Source organism: Chiroxiphia lanceolata, chromosome 17 (genome assembly GCF_009829145.1).
Source record: "Chiroxiphia lanceolata isolate bChiLan1 chromosome 17, bChiLan1.pri, whole genome shotgun sequence".
Classification (NCBI taxonomy): Eukaryota; Metazoa; Chordata; class Aves; order Passeriformes; family Pipridae; genus Chiroxiphia; species Chiroxiphia lanceolata.
Window position 1 is genome coordinate 11,976,822 of NC_045653.1, and position 18,981 is coordinate 11,995,802.

The following is an 18,981-nucleotide window of genomic DNA, read 5'->3' on the forward strand; positions in this document are numbered from 1 at the left end:
CAGCAGCTCCAATGACAACTTTATTAGTGGATCACCTCCACCTGCAATCCGAAGCGTTCAATGTTTGGGCTAATGTTAGTCCTTGTGCTCCCTGTGTGGGATCTGAGCGGATCCTACATGGGGAGCGCAAGTCTGTGCTCAGTGGCCAAGTGAGCCCCCCCTGGAGCGTCTGGTTCTCCCTCCCCACCTCCATCCCACCTTGGCCTCTTCAGGGAGCATGGCCCCACACATAAATACGGACAGACAAGATAACAAAAATAGCATTGAGTATTCACAAATGAATTAAAAACTACTCGACCTGTACAGAGCGGAGCGCGGGCGTATGTACGTCGACAGGCCCGCGTGGAGAGCTGTGTGCGCCAGTGGTGGGCTCTGAGGGATGAGGGGGTTTATTCTGGAAGCTATTAAAGGCTGGAGGTTCCCTGCTCCAGCAGCAGCAGCAGGAGCAAGGGAGGGATGACGGGGAGGGAAGCCAGACACCTCAGTCACTGCATGCACCCGTAACAGCCACGCACGGATCTGCCAGGGATCTGCCTGCGCTATGGGACTGCGAGCAAATGGGACAGCACTGGAGAGGCTCCCACTGTCCCCAAAGAGGCTTCCCAGAGGCTGGCACGGCTCTGAGCCAGTGCCAGCCCTCTCTCTCTCACCTCCTCTGGGCTTGCTTCCCTGCTGGTCCCATGGGTCGGCTGCTCCCTGGGCTTTGCCACCTCTGTGAAGGACGTCGCTCCCCCTGCCCTTTCCAATCCCTGGCTCTGCATTCCTGGACACCACAGTCCCAGCTCTCTGCAGAGCTCCTTGTGCCAGGGACAAGCGCTCTCCCCCTTGCCTGTCTCCCTCCTTTGCCAGCCCAGAGGAGCAGGCTGGGGACAGATGAGCACGGCCCCACAGCCATCTACATTCGGAAGGAGGAGGAGAAGGAAGAGGACAAGGAACCCTTCCAACAAGACACAGCCCCGGGCCTGGTACACCATCCCAATCCGGGACTGGATGCTGCTCCCAGCAGCTGATGTCCAGGGAGAAGAGGGCTTGGGGGACTAACTGAGGGCAGAGCTCCTCGCCCCGGCCTCTGCCTCTTCCTCCTGCTCCCCCACCACAGGGATGAGCTCTGCCTGGAAAAGCAAGGACGGGACAGGGATGCAGGGAAGCTCCATCCCGCTGTGCAGCCTGCCTCTTCCCGGTGCCTAAGCATGGAGATGGGGGCATGGAGCCTGACCCTTGCTCTGGCTGGGGAACCTTATATTAGTGACACATCTACACACACGCACGCACTCACACATGCAAAAATAAGTCTGTTTATTTTCTTCCACGTGATCTGGAGGACCCTGCAGGGCTGGGACACCTTCTAGCCTGTGCCCCACAGCTGCCTGGATCTCCCCAGCGCTGGGAGCCGGTGGCTGAAGTGCTGCATTGGCCTCAGCGCCTTTAAAACACAACGGAACAGTAAATAAGACGGGCTACGATAAAAGGAGCTGGGCGGCACGAGGGAGACAACTCCGTGGAGCAGGGTGGTGCTCAGCCGGGACCCAGGAGCTGCTCCCCCGCGCCGGTGCCGGTGCTTGGGAGCGGAGTGTAGTGGATGTGGCGGTGAAGGCGCAGCCGTCCTGGCGACGGGGGGCTCGCGGCGGGTCACTTGCGGCTCAGCAGGGATCCCAGCAGAAGCACTCCGGCCACCGTCGCCCCGGTCAGGAGCCATTTGTTGAAGGTCTCCTGGCCCTTCCTCACCTCGGCAGCAGCATCGTTCCCGTAGAGGTCCACAAAGCGTTCCTGCGGGAAGAGGGAATAGTGAGCAGAGGGGCGGGCGAGGAGCACGGAGGGAAGGGGCAGGGAGGCTGGCGGGCTCCTGCTGGCAGGAAAGCTGTGGTGTGGAGCGGGCAGATGACAGATGCCTTGTGCTTCCTCGCTCTGAATCATGCACAGAGGGCAATGGGGGAAGCACAGGACCAGTCATGAGAGAAGAGGATGCCAGAAAGGATTTGTGAGGAGAACACCACGCAGGCAGGGCAGGGGATGCATCACGTGCTCTTGGCTCTCTAAAATTAGCATTGAAGTGTGATAGAAATCATTGCAGCAGGAACACATTGGGCTCCATTCCCTGGCTGAGGCCTGGGGAAGCAGCACCAGGGCTGATGCCCACAGTTGTGAGCCCATACCATGTATCCCACCACTGATTTCATCACCACATTGCTGCATCTCGGCACGACAAGCACTCCTACATCCTGGCCCTCACAGGTTACTCCATAACACAAGCTGGATTGCATGAATCCCTGTGGCAAAGGCAGACACTGGGTCGCCAAACTACTGCCTTCCCACGGCTTCAGGAGAGCAGGCCAAGCATGAGGCTTGGCCAGGAATGCAGTCACTCCGGCCCAGCTCGTCCAAGCCGGCCGCCTCCAACCCTTCATCTCCAGCAGCAGCAAGAGCTGGGAAGATTTAAGAAGAACCACAGCCCCTCTCCCTGGGGCTGGGGATAGGTGGCCATGGCCTGGACTGGGGGAGACGGAGGGCAGAGAGAGACCACCAGAGTTGAACTGCTCCTGAAAACAGGCACGTCTGTGCCCAGGCAGCCCGCCCATGGCATGCTGCCAACCCTCCTGCTGCTCCAGGCACCAGGAACCTTGGCCCACTGTGAGGAGAGCTGCTGGGGTCCATGGGCCGCACACAGAAGGGCAGGAGGGGTCCCTGGGCAGGCTGCAGGAAGCAGGGAAACATATGGCCCAGGATCTCCCAGGTTTATCAGGGCTGAGCAGGAGCCACAGGGCCAGAGGGAGAGGGAGCTGCGAGCTCCAGGCTCAGGGATTGCCAGCAGCCTGGCGTCAGCAGGGGCTTGATGCTGTCGCACCTTGAGTCCATCTTCCCAACAAGGTCCCCTGTTCCCTGATAAGTGAAGGCAGTTCCAGTAACCCGGCTGCTCTGGGAAAGCAGAGATAAGCCCAGCTGACGCTGTGATCATGTCACGCCTCACCACGGGCTCCACGAAGACTGGAGCAGCATCCCTGCCTGCCCTCCCAGTCTGGCAGCTCTGCCTGCACGCTGCTTCCCACATCTGCCCACAGCCTGTGGCCACAGGACTGCAGGGGTTTGGTGCCCAGGTCATGGTTGGCACCCATGTTACTCATGGAACATGGTGCCAGTTTCCCAGCTCCCACAAAACAGCCCCAGCACGGTCACAGCTTGTAGGGTACCTCCTCACCTTGCCACACACCTTCAGTCAAGCTCACACAGCTTTTCACAGCAAGGTGTGCAGCAGACCTGCACGCTCGCTCCCAGGGAGCCAGGCTGTGTCCCTCTCCATGGCCACAGGCCTCCCCACCACAGGCGATCCAGTCCTTGATGGGCTGCACCTCAGCACCCACCTCTGCCACCAAGGCTCTTCTCCACCTCTCACCAAACACCAGCATCTCCACCTCCCCCGTCTGCCTTCCACACCCTGTGACCATGAGGAGGTACCCACAGACTCAAGGGCAGGGTGTTGGGACAACGGGGACTTTGGGACTTTGCTAACTCACCCCAGGGCATGACACCGCTGCCGCCTCACTCAGAGTCCTCTTCAGGGATGTGACAATCATCCCCATGACTCACACCACACACATGAAGTGGCAGAAGGCAGCTCGCTTCCCACCATGCCTGCCAGCTGGCATGGGATCCGTGGAGGTGTTGTACTGTGTCCCAGCCCCACAGGAACAGGCAGCTCACAGGCAGGTGCTGTCCAGGGAGAAAGGTGAAGGCTGCTGCCAGCTGCCAGCCCCTCTGCCCGGCCCCTCACCCAGGGAACAGCCAGTGACAGTGCTGCAGGAGAGGGATGGGAGGAAAGCTCAAACTCAAGGAGGGGGTATCTTAAATTCTGGCACAGGAAGTCTCTCTGCTGACAGGTGGTGATGAGCATGGAGCTGTGACAGAGCAGGGAAAGCAGCAGCAAACTGAGAGCAGGCTGGCAGGGATGGAGGGCACAGGGAACTGGGGTAGAAGGCACAGCCTTGTCCAAAACCACCACCCTTATAACATCTGTGCCAGGGGAGGTTTAAGCTGCACAGTAAGAAAAGGTTCTTCACCCAGAGAGTGACTGGGCACTGGTACAGGGTCCCCAGGGAATTGACCCTGGCACCAAGCCTGAAACAGAGTTCAAGGAGCATTTGGACAATGCTCTCAGGGACAGGGTGGGATTGTTGGGCTGTCCTGTGCAGGGCCAGGAATTGGACTCAACAATCCTTGTGGGTCCCTTCTCTCTGTGCCAGGGTCCTTGCCCCAGGGATGGTTCTCCCCTTAGAGGGCAGGGCCACACAGCCACCTGGCCTCTCCATGGGACAGGCACCAGGAGAGGGCCTCCCTTGGCCAGGCAGGGAGCCAGGGAGGGCTGGCAGCCTGCTCTCCCTGCTGCTTTTTCCATGGCATGTGCCGCCAAGCTTGTGGAAAGGCAGTTCCAAGAAGTGTGTTTTGAAGCCCTTACTTCTAAGAAAAGGAAGTGTTTGCTGGAGGAGAGATAAATGGCGCATGGTGGACGCAGAGCTATCGGGTGCTACAGACGGAGGGGAGCACGGCCAGAGCCCAGCACGGGCAGGGAGGGGGCATGAGCCCTTCTCCTTCCCTTGGGAAGGGAGCAGCAGCTGCTGGATCCACAGCTGGGGGCTGCAGGGCACCCGAGGAGAGCGCCTTGCCCTTCCTCGGGGAAAACGCCCCAGGAGCTGCGATAGCTCAGCCCCTGCACAACTACGATCCCAGATGTGTCCCCTGGGAACCAGATCCCAGATCGGAGGGAGTGGGAAAACAGGCAGGAGTATCCTCCCTGCCTGTTCAGGGAGGGGGTTGAAGGTTAGGGAAAGGCAGCTTGCTCTGTTCCCACACCAGCCCAGGCCTTGACTGCTCCACACCTGAAGCCCAGCACTCCCAGGACCGATCCTGACCTCTCTGTCCTGGTGCTTGGGATCTCAGGCTAGCCCAGACACGTCCAGATATTTCTGGCCTCCCCCCAGTCACCTTTATCTGAGAGGAAATATTTGGAATTCCTGAGTCAATCACAAGGACTATGGTAGCAACAGCACGTCAGTGTCCCAGCCGCTCTCTCTCCCTGTGCCAGTGGGCCTCTTCACCCAAGGGGATGGGCTGTTCCACTGCTGAACACCCTGTTCCACTGCTGAACACCCGTCACATCCCCTTCCCACTCCGGGTGACTGACACGTCCCGGAGGAGGACGCTCTGGGGCAGGCCATGAGGAAGCAGAGACGTTATTCCTACGCAAGAGGCCATCCCTTGCCTTGGCCTCTCCTCCCCAGAGCTGGGGAAGGAAGCACCGTTTTCTTGCTGGAGCCTAAACCAGCACTTGCTGGGGGAATTGGGGTGAGGGGGGCTTCCCTCCTTGCTCCATGTGCTTCCTGCACAAGGCAGAGGACCCGGAGAGTCAGGCTCCACCACCCCACAGAGGTGGGGCAGGAAGGTTCTGCAGTGCCAAAGGTTCTCTGGACACTTGCAGTGCCCCAAACTGCAACCCAGCACCACAGGGGTGCAGCAGCCATTTAAACACTGCCCAGTGCCAATGCACAAGAGAGGCAAGAGAAGCAGGTCTAACCTAAAGTGCTCTGTCTCGGGTGGGAGAGCAGATCAACAAAGCATGAGATCTGGCTGAGACAGCACTCACATCCTGGCCTGGGAAGTGGAACACCCAAAATGCGAGGCTCTCACCGGTTTTGTTGGTTTCATTCACCAGTGCTGCCTGCACGGGAGGGAGAACAGTTGCTGGATCCCATTCAGAGTGAGCAGAGCAGAGCAGGTTCCTCTTTCAAGATAAGCCCCAACACTTGGGGAAAGAGGATTCGGTGACATCAAGCCATGAGGGCAGGTGAAGGAAGCAGATGTGGGCAGTGAATCCCCATCTGGCCTCTGGTGAGGCGGGAGAGCAGAGAGGGGAGGGCTCTGAGTTTGGGGGCTCAAAGCTTGCCTAGCACAAGACACTGAAGGGTATGAAGGTAATCAGGAACACCAGTACAAAGCTCTGAAAACCAGTAGGGAAGAGCCAGGCACTGCTGGGAGTATTCAGGTGAACTGGTAGCACTTGGTCAGACTTTGACACGGAGGCTCAGCCCCCAGTAGGAGCTCTGGAGCTTCCCCACAGTCCTGATACCCAGCCAGACACCCACAGCAACCACCTCAGCATGCACAGCAACCTTTCCCACTCAAGGATCCTCATGTCTTTTATAAAAAATGAGTTGATCCTCCAAAACCTCCCGTGGGATAAGTCAGCACTGTTCCCAGATGGATCAACAGAGATGCAGGGAGGTTAAATGCCTTCCCCAGAGCTGTATGCAAGCCAGCAGCGTGAGCCACAGCATCTGACTCCCAACCCAGGCATTCTCATCACGAGGCAATGTTTCCCTTGAAAACAAGGCTGTTTCTGTTTTACCTTCCCCGTAAGTACAGCTGTGTTCCTGCTCAGAGGTCTAAGAAACCGCCGGCCAGGAGCGGAGTCATCTGGATGACCAGACATTTGTTAATGAGATGCTGGGAACAGTTTTGTGCTGAGCAGAGAGACAAGGACGGAAAAAGAAAGGCAGCAGCTCAGCACAGACCACAACAAAGCCCTGCATCGACAGCAACCTGCTCCCAGAGCCCCCGTGAGCTGCCAGCTCACCACATGGGACTGGCATATGTGAACCTGGAGGTGAAACACAGGGGGTAAAAGGCAGCTGAGAGTTTTAAGAACAAAAGAAAACATAAGTATTCCCAAAGGATGCCACGAGGATCCTGTAAACGCATCTCTGTGGGTCCCTATGTGATATGAGTGGAAGAGACATCCTGGAGGCTCTCCCTCTGCCCTGCTTCCCCTGACACCATATCCCTGTGTGGCCCCCACCACCTCCAGCCTGGAAAGTGTGACTGCATCAGTCACAGCCCTGCCTGCAGTATCAGGGCTTGAGGTCAAGGTAAGCCTCAGACACAGGAGCATGCCAAGGGAACCTGCCATCCAAGGCTGAAGTCTCAGACCTCTCCACAGAAACAGTGAATCCTAGAATGGTTGAAAGAGACCTTAAAGAGACCATCTAGTTCCAATCCCCTTCTATGGGCAGGGAAGATCTATAGTTCATCCCCCTGGCCCCCACCAGCAACCCTGGGCAGGCTTGGAATGGGGTGGGGAAGGGGCTCTGGGGACACAGGGAGAGGAAGGGGCTCTGGGGACGACACACTGCAGGTGCAAATACTCCAGAGACTCAGCTCTAACTGTTATGCAAATGGTGACCTCCAGGGAAGCAGCTGCTGATCTCCATGACAATGGCAGGGAATGCCACCCACCCACTGCCTCTCCTGCCTCTCCTGCCCCGGGAGCCGGTGGCACTGGGGTGTTGTGGGTGCTGGGGTGCTGTCCCTGCCCAAACCCCAGGGTTCTCCATTCATTGAAACCTGCAGCTCTGAAGGAGGCAGCCATAAATTCAAAAGGGTCAATTAAACAAGCACATCCCCTCCTCATTCTCCTCCCACTGAGCTAGAGGGGCTTCACTGTGGGGCTGCAGGGTGGGGGGACCGGCAGGCAGGATGCCCCCGGGGCCAAAGCCCAACAGACCTTCGGGGCTCCAGCCTAGCCCGGGCCAAAGCCAGCTCTTTTCTAACCAGAAACAAACCCTCACTAGCACATTCCAGCCCTAATCCTTGCCGTGGCAGCCTCCTGTCAAACTGGTTTCATCACCGGCTCCAGGGAACCTGCAATAACCCCACACCATTCAGCACAATTTCAGCGTTTTCCAAATACATGAAAGAGGCTACGGTGACAGCTGTAACCCCCGTCCCTGCCCCGGGAGACTGCTGTGCACAGCACGAGATGGAGAGCAGGGAATTGCGCTCTCCGTTCCAGAAATCTGCTGAAACATTCATGTGTATTAAAGCCGGAGACGATGTGAATGACTAATCCACTTGCATCCATCTTTCATCAGTGTTTCTCCCAGAGCTAACAGGGCTGAGGGCTCCCGAAGGTGCCGCAGCCCCGGCCGGCATCGGTCCCGCTCGGCAGCGGGACGGCTGGCAGGCAACACGGCTCTGGTACAAAGGCACAGCGAAGAACACATTGGCTGAGCCGGATCCACTCAAGAGATTAGCACCTGCTGGGAATGGGATTGTTTTCCAAAGGGCATTAAGTGGAATAGTCCGAGGAAAGACGGTCTCTCTGATGCTTCTCCCCACCGGACAGATGGTGTCTGAGCCCCGCAGCAGAGCAGCCTTTGTGCGAGGGGCGCGCTCGGGGGGCAGGGAAGGCTCCTGCTTTCATGTCCCGGTTATCTGCCGGCCCCGCGGGCCGGGAGCACGAGTGCCATGGGCAGCTCGTGCCACGGGCAGCTCGCTGTGCCGGACAGCACCTCGGCAGGGTCACCCACACCCGGGGAACCGAGCTCAGTTTTCACCTTGTCATTGCTCTTCCCGGACGTCACAGCTCCTGTGCAATCGTGCCCTTGTGTAACCGTGGGGAAACCTGTGCCGAGGAGATGTGCCATGCTCACGTGTGCCCGGCTGCTGAGCCACGTTCCCTCCTGCCAGGGGATGAGTGGGCGATGCTGACAGCTCTCCCTGGCCCTCACCCTCACTGCAAGCCTCATCCCAAAGGGAATGGCAGCGTTACCAGGGCCCACGGATAATGGGCAGGGACGCAGGGACAGTCCTCAGGGGAGATGGGCCCTGGGGAATGGCTGCCCACTTCTGCCTCAGCCACTCGTCCTCCAGCATCCTGGAGGAGCGACAGCCAAACTTCACCACTTCCCATGTCAGCCCCAGGACCTCAGGAGGCTGCTGTAATTCTTATGTGCCACTTGAATGAAAAAAGGGGAAAGGGTGGAGGTGCAGGAAGGGGAGGAAGATGTGCTCATTCTGTTTTCACTTCCTGTTACTCCACATGAAATCTCAAATGATTCAGGCCACAAAGTCCCTTTTAGCAAAATCCTTGCTGACTTGAGGGCAGGAAGCACAGTAGGCAGCTGATGCAGCAAACGTGGGAGAGAGTGGTGCAGCATGAGAAGGAGACTTTGTGCTCTGCCCTGGGCTCCTCCATGCATGTTGTTGCATGAAATAATCACTGGCTGGTGCACTGGAAGCTTCTAAATGAGGTCAGTTGCTCTATTAAAAGATATTAGCTCTCCAGCAAGTTTAATACGCTGGTGAGCCATACCAGCACAGGATGGAGGCACTTGCAACACTCCATTATGGCCCATTTACAGGTAGCAACACCTCATTTTCTCCATACGTAAGCCATATGTCACCCAGGCACTACCCAGGGCCACGTACACACCCAGCTCCCAAATCCCAGCCCAAACCCCAAGCCAGCTCACCACGAGTCACACACACAGAGTAATGTCACATACAGCCACCAGCCGTGTCCCTGCACAACTCTCATAGTGTCCCCAGTTTTCCTCAGTCTCAGTGGTGGCACAAACCAGAGAGATGGGCAAATGGGACTGGTATCATTTGGAGAAGTGATGCAGGCAGACAGCTGTCCTGCTCCACCTGAGCCTGACATCAGCTGCATTCAAACCAAACCAGCTCTGTGCCAGCCCAGACCACTTCTCTGAGCTTTCCAAAGAGCCCCTCACCCTCCAGCAGAGAAGAAAACCCTTCCATGCTCCTTCAGGAAGCAGCCAGCTCCAGCAGCTCCCTTTCAAGTCCTACCCCAGGAGCCAGGTCACTGCATGCCTCTGCCCCATGGCCCCTCACACTCCTGGTGTGAGCAGCTCCATCTCCTGCTCCAAGCCCTGCCTGCTGCCAACTTGTCATGTTTTGGAGTGTTTGATTTCAGTCTTAAGAGCACCTGTCTGGCAGCGGTAGAGGCAGGGAGAACCTGCCCGCTCTTTGTTCTTGGCCAGGCGGAGCACAGAGCAGGACACCTGCCTCGGTGTCCCTCTGAGCTCAGGTGCAGGGCTGTGAGCCAGGGACCTCCAGGTCCATCTTAGATCAGGAGTGGGGGCTCAAGAGCCGAGCCCAGCCCCGCTCCCACCAGAGGCTCCTCATCTCCAGGGCTCATCTCCCAGAGCAGGATACTGATGCCAGGAGCTAGCTACTAATTGGATCTACTTAAATCAGCAGCTACGTCTGCAGACACAGCTGAAACACAAGCTTGAGCAGGAAGGAGGATAATGCAATAAATTCAAGCAGCTCTCCCCAAGGGAATTGCACAGACCCCTGAAACTTCCCTCTTTGCAGATACAGCCTATTACCCTTCCCTGGGCACACTGTGCCACTGCAGGGGCAAGCAGCCGTTGAAAGAATAACCAGCCCAAAGCCCCCTGAAACACCAAGCTCCCCCAGCTCCCTGCTCCCAGCAGCAGAGGGAAGGTAGACCAGTTACAGCACAACGCTCAAACAGTCCCCGTGGCCGCGGGAGCCTCTCTGGTTAACACTCCGAATCCCGCTCCTCCCTCCCTCCCTCGCTACCCCGGAGGCAGGCAGGCAGGCAGGCAGGCAGGCAGCAGCGCTGAGTGCACTGGGTTTCCCATTAAAGAGATCCTGAGAGACAGCACTGGGCTGGTACACGTGAGCACGTGTCCGAGAGAAGACACGGGCGGCTGGAGAGAGATGCTGGAGCTGCAGCGGGCGTTCCCGCCTGCAGGCAGTCCTTCCCAGCACTGCTCAGCCCTCCCGATTCTTTTTTTTTTTTTTTCTTTTGCTAACTAAATTAAACATGAGGATAAAATAAGCAAAAATACCTAAAAATAAAAAATAAACCGAGCATTTCTACAGCACAACTAGGTCACAGCTCCCCAGCATGCGAGTCGTGGCAGCCACGGCTCAGCCCCTTGAGCCTCCCGGGTTCAAAACTGACATCTCTCTTAAAAGGCTGCCCCCGAAACCCACACCTGCTCCCCGGTAAGGCCAGCTGGAGCCATCTGCTAACGGCTCTGCCTCCCGGCAGCCCTCGGCACCCTCGCTCCAGAGCACAGGGTTGTTCAGCTGCTGCAGCAAAGAGTAACCCTTCTCCCCACCTGAACATGGCAGGGCCAGCCTGTGCCCTGAGACTGCTGCCCCGCTCCGTGGGCGCACCTCTCCCACACCTCTGGAATGCATGTTCCCTAACTTTAGCTCTTGGTATCCCAAGGATGATTAGGAGCAGGACTTCAGAGAGATCCTGTACCAAGCACCCCTCCGCACATCCTTCCAGGTGAGGAGCAGGGAGGAGGAAGTTTCCCTGTCCAAGGCCAGGGCAGTAAAGCAAGGAGTGCCCTGGCATCGAGGGACGCCGCTTCCCTTTCATGCCTCCACTCTGTGTGTTAATCTTTAGTGGCTCAGAACAATAGTGTTTAAGGGCAACATCCCACGCGGGAGGGTGGAGGAGGAGAGCAGAGGGTGGAGGAGAGCGTGGCTGCTCTCCTGCCACCACAAGGCAGAGCCACCCGCAGCGAATACCTGTGCTCTGAGTCAACATCCCGGCTGCTCTCAGGATCCCCAGGGGTGACAGAGCAGCTGCCCCCAGCCCCCTTCTGCTCCCACAGCAGAAGCCACCATTAATTCCTCGCCTCTCGGTTCAGCAGGTCTGCAACACTTCTTCAACTGATATCCATCCCCTCCCTTCCCCCAGCTCCTCCTGGGAATACTCTGGCTTTACAGCTAGTGGGGAAAGAGCTGCTAGAGAAATACTACTTGTAATGTCAAGATGGGACTGTGCTCACAGCCGTCAGCTGCTTGCTAAAAACCCAAGGAGAGAGAAGCTTAAGCAAAGGTCTCAGAGCACCACATCACCATTCATCTGCACCCGGTGTGTGCCATGGGAGTGTCACTGCTACCAGGTGGAAACCACGTACACAAACTGTACAGAAGTTCCAGAGAAATCAGGCACAGCACCCCAGACATGTACAGAAAGCTGCAGCTTCCACTGGGGAAAAGAGAGCACGTTGCTCCCATCCACCCCTTCTGCTACACTGGGACACCCCATTGCTGCTGAAACGGCGAGAGACCCCAGGCAACGCTCTGGGGACCCGGCTCCGGCGTCAGGGAGGAGCAGGATGAGCAGGCGGAATGACATTGCTGAGAGCAGCTGTGAACACAGAGCAGCAAGAAACAGTTTGTTAATTATTTCACAGGTCTTTTTTTAAATGACACTCAGCTCTTCGGATTAAAGAACTCAGAGTGCTTTACGAATCCGAGTTGCCAGTGGCTCCCCTGGGAGGGAAGGAAACGTTATCCCTTTCGCTGAAGGACCCTGGGGTTAAGTGGGCTGCTCTGAGCCACAGCCAGCCACAGGCAGGAGCTTGGCTTTCCAGGCGCCTGCTCTAATCACACATCTAAGGAACGTAATCAAACTGCACCGCACACCGAGAGGCAGCACAGAAAACAGGCAGGGCCCCAGAGAAGGAAAACGAGTAAAGGGGGTGAAGAGCAAAGCTCTGAAATCAGCCTTTGCATCGCTCTCAGTCTAGTGGCAGGAATGCTGCTGCGGGCCGGGCAGGAAGCTGCAGTGGAAGTCATTCCAATGGCATTTCCTGGAGAGCACTGCAGAAAAGCCTCCCAGGTCGCAGGCAGGGTGAGGAGCTGCCAGGGCTCTGTCGAGCCCGGTTCTCCAGCCGTCAGTGAGGATACAGCTACATGGGCTGCTCACTCCAGGCAGGACAGTCTGAGCCAAGACCCTGCCAGCAGCTCCCAAAGCTAGGGAGGAATACAGAGGAATGTGAAGGGACTGGGGAGACCCTGCTGGCAGAAGGACAGTATTTTTTTCACCCCAAGCAGATGATGACAATGGGGCCATGGTCTCAGCTGCAAGGGATCAAGGCTGTAAAATAATTACAGAGGCCAAAGTGCAAAGCGACAGCCCAGCTGAGCTCCACAGGCCACTGAAGGGGATTCACAGAATGGTTTGGGCTGGAAGGGACCTTAAAGCTCATCTTGTTCCAACCTCTCTGCCATGGGGAGGGACACCTTCCACTAGCCCTGGTTGCTCCAAGCCCTGCCCAACCTGGCTGTGAACACTTGCGGGGATGGGGCAGCCACAGCTTCTCTGGGCAACCTGTGCCAGGGCCTCAGGACCCCCATAGTGAAAAATTCCTTCCTAACATACAATCTGACTCTGCCCTCTGCCAGTGTGAAACCATTGCCCCTTGTCCTGTCACTCTATCCTCTTGTCCAAAATCCCCCTCCAGCTCTCTTGGAACCCCTTTGGGCATTGGAAGGGGCTCTAAGGTCTCCCTGGAACCTTCTCTTCTCCAAGCTGAACAACCCCAACTCTCACAGTCTGTCTCCATAGAATTCATCTCCAAGACTGCAAAGTGTGGCCTTGGCTATGCTCAGTCACCTCCACAGTCAGCTCTGCTGGGTGGTGGTGTGGCCAGCACGTGAAACCAATCTCAAACAGGATTAGAAGTGCTGGGATCTCAAACAGGATTAGAAGTGCTGGGACATCCCCGAAAACCAACATGTTCAATGCTCAGAAGGGCAGAGCTTTGGAAAATGACACTCCCAGGTAACATGGTGGTGGCAGGGACAGCTTGTGCAGGATACCTGGGTGATGGCACAAAGCCAAGAAGTGTTTCCCAAAAGCTGAGAATCAAAGTGTAGCTCTCAACCTGAAACCATTGAGGAGCCTGGAGCCAGAGCACAGGACGAAATCCCAGCTGCACTCTGTCATATGACACAGGCTGAGTCATTTCCTACCATTCAGAAAAAACTAAAAAGATAGAAAATGAGTTTGCTATATTGAAATCTTCAAAGGGTTTTCCCCAAAGAGAACCACAAGCTTCCAGGCCACTGCAGAGCAACACAACACATGCCCCAGCACACAAAGTCCTGTGTGGCCAGGGCCAGCTGAGAGCCCAGGAAGCACCACGCAGTTGCAGGAAGTAGTCCATCCTCCTTCAGCCTAGCCCAGTTTGTTGGGATTCAGATGTGACTGGTGACAAAGATGCTGTTTGCTTTCACAGCCCCCTCATACTAGTTCCCACCATTGGCCCCACAAACAGGAAACCTTTGACTTGCCATCCACAGATATACCTCCAAGCCCCTCCAGAACACCCTCCTTAAATCCCACTCTGAATGTGGGTTTAGCCTTTAAGCAAGAGCTGTCATGCACTGGAGGGTCACAGCCAGGCAGGAACTACTGCTCACTTTCCTTTCTCAAACAGATTAAGCACGGTCAGTACATCTCTGCCTGCCAGGCTCTTTCCTGCTTGCTGTGCGCTTCCCCCTCCTGCCTTTCCACTCACCAGATTTCTCCCTCCATGACTCCTGATACCCACTGGGATCACCATTTGAACTTCATGGCTAGTGGGATCTGGTCCTGGCCAAAGCAACTGCCCCAGGAAAGCTTCTTCTATGGATCTGATGGCTTGCCAAGGCAGCAGCTCTCTTCTGACTGGTTATTAAACATTCCCCTTGGGTTGCTCTCGTTTGTTTGTTTTCCCAGTGCCAGATTGCAGAGAGGAGGGCAAACCAAGGCAGCGACAAAACACTCCCATGTTAACGCTGTGGAGTGAGATTTACCATTTCCCCCTTGCCTCAAAAAATGATTTCTCAAGAGAACTGCTACAGCCCAGCATGCAGCAGCCTCCAAAGGCACCTGCACCCCGCAGCCACCCTATGCTGCCTTTGTTCCACTGGTGGTGAATGAAACAGAGCTTCCTACACAACGGTGCTGTGCGGCACTTGTGACGGAGCCACGCTCCTTCCCTCTTTCAGAGGGGCTTTTCAGGAAGAGCAGTGCTGCAGCTCTCCAAAGCACAAACCACCTGGGCCCTGCCAAGCAGGCCTGCCAGAACTTGCATCCGTCTCACCGGGACCTGCCTGCTGCACCTCTCGGGAGCGCTTTGTTTGCATGGGACAGGCTCTAACAGCTCCGATGCACCAAACGGAATTCCCTGTGCAAACAGGGCGGCGGGAGAGGGACGGCTCCAGCACAGCCAGAGCAGGAGGGTGGCACTGCTCTTGCAAGGGAGAGCTGGCAGCGGGCCAGCGGCTTTCTCCCTGCAGCTGGAATCGCGCGAGAGCAAAGGGAAGTGAAGCATCCCCAAGCACACCCCACACATGAGGCACCCGGGAGCTCTTATGGCCTCTGCCCCTTGGCATGGACTGGGATGGATGCCCCCGAGAAGGGACACGGTAAAACCTCAGTGTGGGGGAAAGCTATGGCTGAGACCTCAAACAGGCACCGGTGGGGGTTTGCAACAGGCTGGCAGCAGCCGCAGGCCCGGTCCTGTTTTTTAGGTGGCTGGTGAGGTGGATCCCCCCCACTTTGGCCTTCATCACCCTGCCCAGCTCCTCTTCAGCTCTCAGCAGAGCAGCACAGCCAGGGGAGGGAAGTTAGAAGCTTGGTTCAAGGTTAGAACAAGAGAGCAAGGCTGTCCCCTGAGTGGGAAACGGCGATTTTCAAAGCGAGAGCTGGTGGGCGGGTCAGATAGAGAGGAGTCCTGACCCTTCCGCAATCTGTTGAACAAATATTTGCTCCAAACAATTAATTTAGAGACAGACACAAAAAAATTGAAGAGTCTGAATCGTCATGGTTGGGGGTGGGGAACAGAGGGAGGAGGTATTTCATTCCCTGCAAGCAGGGACCAGTGATTTTCCACCAGTGATTTAATCTAAATCCCCCAGAGAGTTCATTTACAAAAAATCAGATTGCATTATCGCCTAGGTCTCCAGGATACAGCCCAATCCGTCACTAACAGCAACAGCCACACTAGCTTGGAAACCTCAATTTGATCACTCAATTCCAAGACTAATCTGTGGCTTTAAAAGCCAAGGCCAGAGGGAGGGGGAAGGACCTCTGAATTTGGCCAGGGTTATCTGCAGGATGAGAGAGCTAATGGGCCAGATACAGCCAGATGAAATGGTCAGCAGATCCCGGGTTATTAATCGAAACCAAGCTCCTCTCCTTGCCTGAGCAGCCCCACCCAGGCAGTGCCCCAGGGCGGCCACATTCTTGGAATTCCTGCACCCTTCACAAACTGGCTCCCTCTCCCTGGGTGCACCGGCTCCCCCTCTTCTCCAGGGTCCCCAGCATTGCTGGCTAGGCACAGGGAATTGGAGAGAGCCTTTCCTCTGTCAGGAGGATGCAGAGCACAATGCTGAGCTCCAAGGCTCCCATCCCCTTCCCAAAATATGGGGTTCTGCTGATGGACCGTGAGCTAAAGGGGGCCAAGAGGCCTCAGCTCCCAGCAAGGAGGCGATTCCCCACCATTTAGATGCCGATGCCTGACAGCATGAACTCTTTCCAGTGGGAACCGGTAAAGGTTACACCAGCAGGGAACCACTGGGATGCAGAAGCCAAATGAAAACTCAGACATCTGTAGGTCATATACCTCCCGCCGGCAGTCCCAGGCTGCACCGCACAGCCGGACCCGGCATTTCAAGAATGCTTCCTGAAGAAATGCTTATTCATGTTAATACCTCACTACTGAGAGCTCCCGGGGTTTGCTGCTGGGGCAGCTGGGAGCACTGCTCCCTGCCAAGGGAGAAGCAGCTGCAGGTTTAGCAGCTCCTCAGCACAGAGGTTGCCCCCACCTCAGCTCTGGCTCCCACCACACCAGCTCAGACAGTCCCAGAAGCCCACCCACCTGCTGGGATCTGCTGTGGGATTCACTTCACCATGAGCAAGGCACAATGCTGTCTCCAGAATGAAGAAGTAGCTGTTACCTCGGGAAACCACCAGCCAGCCCACCACAGCACTGCCTTGGAGAGGAGGAAGCTCCACTCCCTGCTGTTAATGACACCAGGAATATACCCCAGAGCAAGGGCTCTGCTTGAAGAATAAGCTCGGATAACATTAGATTTCCAAAGGAAAACAGGTCTTTTACATAACATCCAGGGAAATGAAGAAGAAACAGGGAGAAGGACACGTCTGAGCACAAACTGCTTGTGTCACTGTGGTGGACTGACCCTCTTGGGACAGAGTGTTAAGAACAGAGAGGGAAAGGCCACACACGCCCCTTTATCTCCCTGCAAGGGCCAGGACAAGCAGCAGCACAAACATTGCTCCGGTCTGACCGGCCCCACTGCCAGCCTGAAACGAGGGAGGCCACGGGCAGCCACCCCCCCAGCGCTGCAGAGAGGAGCTCTTACCCATCCGCCATTCTCCTGGATCCAGGGATCTAGGTGGTCGGTCAAGTACGTGGTCATCCACGACACAATGCGCTTCACCAGTACCCGCATCTCCTTGTCAACGCTCTCCACGCACAGGGCCCCCCCGAAGGAGAAGAAAGCCACGATGCGGCCCCAGTTCACCCCGTCGCGGAACAGTTCGTTCACCACCTGCTCGAAGCTCTGGTAGGCCGTGCCGGGGGTGATGTGGAGCTGGGAGGTGAGGTCGCTGAACGCCCGCCGGTACCTCAGCTCGAACTCGTCCCCCGCCTCCCTCAGCGCCTGCCTCACGTCGGCCGCCCGCCGGATCTCGTGCACTTCCAGGCTGCTCCGGTGCACGGTGGCCCCGTTCACTACGTGGCCGGCGGCGGGCGCATGCCAGGAGGGGCTCCCGTTGAGGACGCCGTCCATCTCGTCCTCCCCCGCCGCCGCAAAGTCAGTCCTGTTCTCATCATCCTCCTCCTCCAGCTGGCTCCAGCTGTACCCCTTCTGCGAGAGCTTGTAGGAAACAAAGTCAATCACCAACTCCCGGTTACTGCTGGACATTTTCACACCTGGGGCACCCTCAATGAGTCCATGGTCCGGGGCACAAGCAGATCAGCGCTTAGCAGGTCCCGGCTATGCTCCTCTTCCTCGAGACCGATGGCAACATCTGACCTTCGCACAGAGGAGGAGAGAGGCACCGAAACGGTTAATGCCACAGCTCTTAGATGCGCCCGCGCCATTACCACCGACAGCTTATCCTTAGACCGAGCTCACCCCCGCAGCTCTACGCCGAGGCTCCGGGGGCCACCGCATCGAAGAACCCACCGTTAGACCCCCCTCCTGGGACACCATCCCGAGGTCCCGGGCCACCCCCCCGGCTAGCTCCGAGCAGCCCCCAGATCTCACCGGGTGCGGGCAGCGCCTTGGCAGGCCGGCAGCGGGCCGGGCCGGGGCGAAGGCGGTTCTCGTTGTGCTGGAGCTGCGGGCCGGCCCGGCCGCGCTCCGCCAGTCCCGGAGCGCCGCGGCGGCGGCACCGCCCCTGCCCGCCCCCGCCCCGCCCCGCCCGTTAAAGGGCCCGGTGCCCCCGCCCCCTCCGCCGGCCCAACGTTGCCCAACGGCGGCGGCAGCGGGCGGGCAGCGCTGCCCAAGGGTCACGGCTTTGATGGTAACCGCAGCCCTCGCCGCCCCTCGGTCCTGGCGGGCGGAGGGGATAAACCGCTGAAAACCGGCGGGCGAGCGCTCGCCAGCGGGGCTCGCAAGGCACGGCCCGCCTGGGGGCCGCCGCCGCCCGACCGTGTGCTCTTACGGGAGCGATCCCAGTCACCGCCAGCAGCGCGCGGCCACCGGGACGGTGACACGCCGGGCAGCGGCAGGCGGGGGGCGCCGCAGGGGGGAGCCGGACCCCCAGGCCACCGAACGGCCCCCACCACTGCCGGGCCACCCCTCAAGTCCCCGGGCCGCCCCCCCCCGGTGCCCGGGCCAGTCCCGGGCCGCCCCCCCCGGCCGCCGTACCCGGGGGGCGGGGCCCGCGCACGAGGCCCGACACGGCGCACGGCCCGCCAGCCAATCATCGCTGGCGAGAGCCCCCGCAAGGGCGGGGCCCCGGCAGCGCGCCCTCCCCGTTGGCTGAGCCGCCCGTCACTCACGGCCTGCCCTACCCCGCCCCTTACCTCAGCGGCCGGCGGAGGGTCCCCGTCCTTCCCAGCCCTGCCCCGCGGGCCCGGCTGGCAGCGACGCCGCGGGGGTCGCCAGGAGCCCCGCCGGGCCTCGGCCCAGTTCAGCAATCTCGGGGCTCCTTCCGCATCGCCCGCCGAGCGGCCGGGGGGGTGCGGCAGAGTGGGCGGGGGCGGGAGAGGGTGCGGTGCGCATGCGCACGGTGCCGCGAGGCTGGGCGGGGAGCGTCGGTTGGACGGCGCGGCGGCGCGGAGCGCACGCGCGGGGCCGGCGGGCACAGTGCGCAGGCGCGGAGGTGTC

The 18,981-nt window shown here is 58.2% G+C and overlaps 1 protein-coding gene across 4 annotated transcripts; it reads right to left on the reverse strand.

Annotated features, from left to right (window-relative positions):
• Nucleotides 1-7: 7 nt before the first annotated feature.
• BCL2L1 (BCL2 like 1) lies at nucleotides 8-18,916 on the reverse strand. Of its 4 annotated transcripts, none has more exons than XM_032704732.1 (3): nucleotides 18,678-18,916; nucleotides 17,005-17,679; nucleotides 8-1,767 (listed from the first exon to the last, which is right to left on the reverse strand). In XM_032704732.1, the coding sequence occupies exons 2-3, from the start codon at nucleotides 17,566-17,568 to the stop codon at nucleotides 1,630-1,632; spliced, it is 702 nt and encodes a 233-aa protein (XP_032560623.1). In that variant the 5' UTR covers nucleotides 17,569-17,679; nucleotides 18,678-18,916; the 3' UTR covers nucleotides 8-1,629. The 4 variants fall into 4 exon arrangements, with proteins under 4 accessions (XP_032560623.1, XP_032560625.1, XP_032560624.1 ...); XM_032704734.1 differs by lacking the exon at nucleotides 18,678-18,916 and adding an exon at nucleotides 18,520-18,547; XM_032704733.1 differs by lacking the exon at nucleotides 18,678-18,916 and adding an exon at nucleotides 17,914-18,041 and having other exon boundaries at nucleotides 17,005-17,674.
• Between the last annotated feature and the right edge of the window lie 65 nt (nucleotides 18,917-18,981).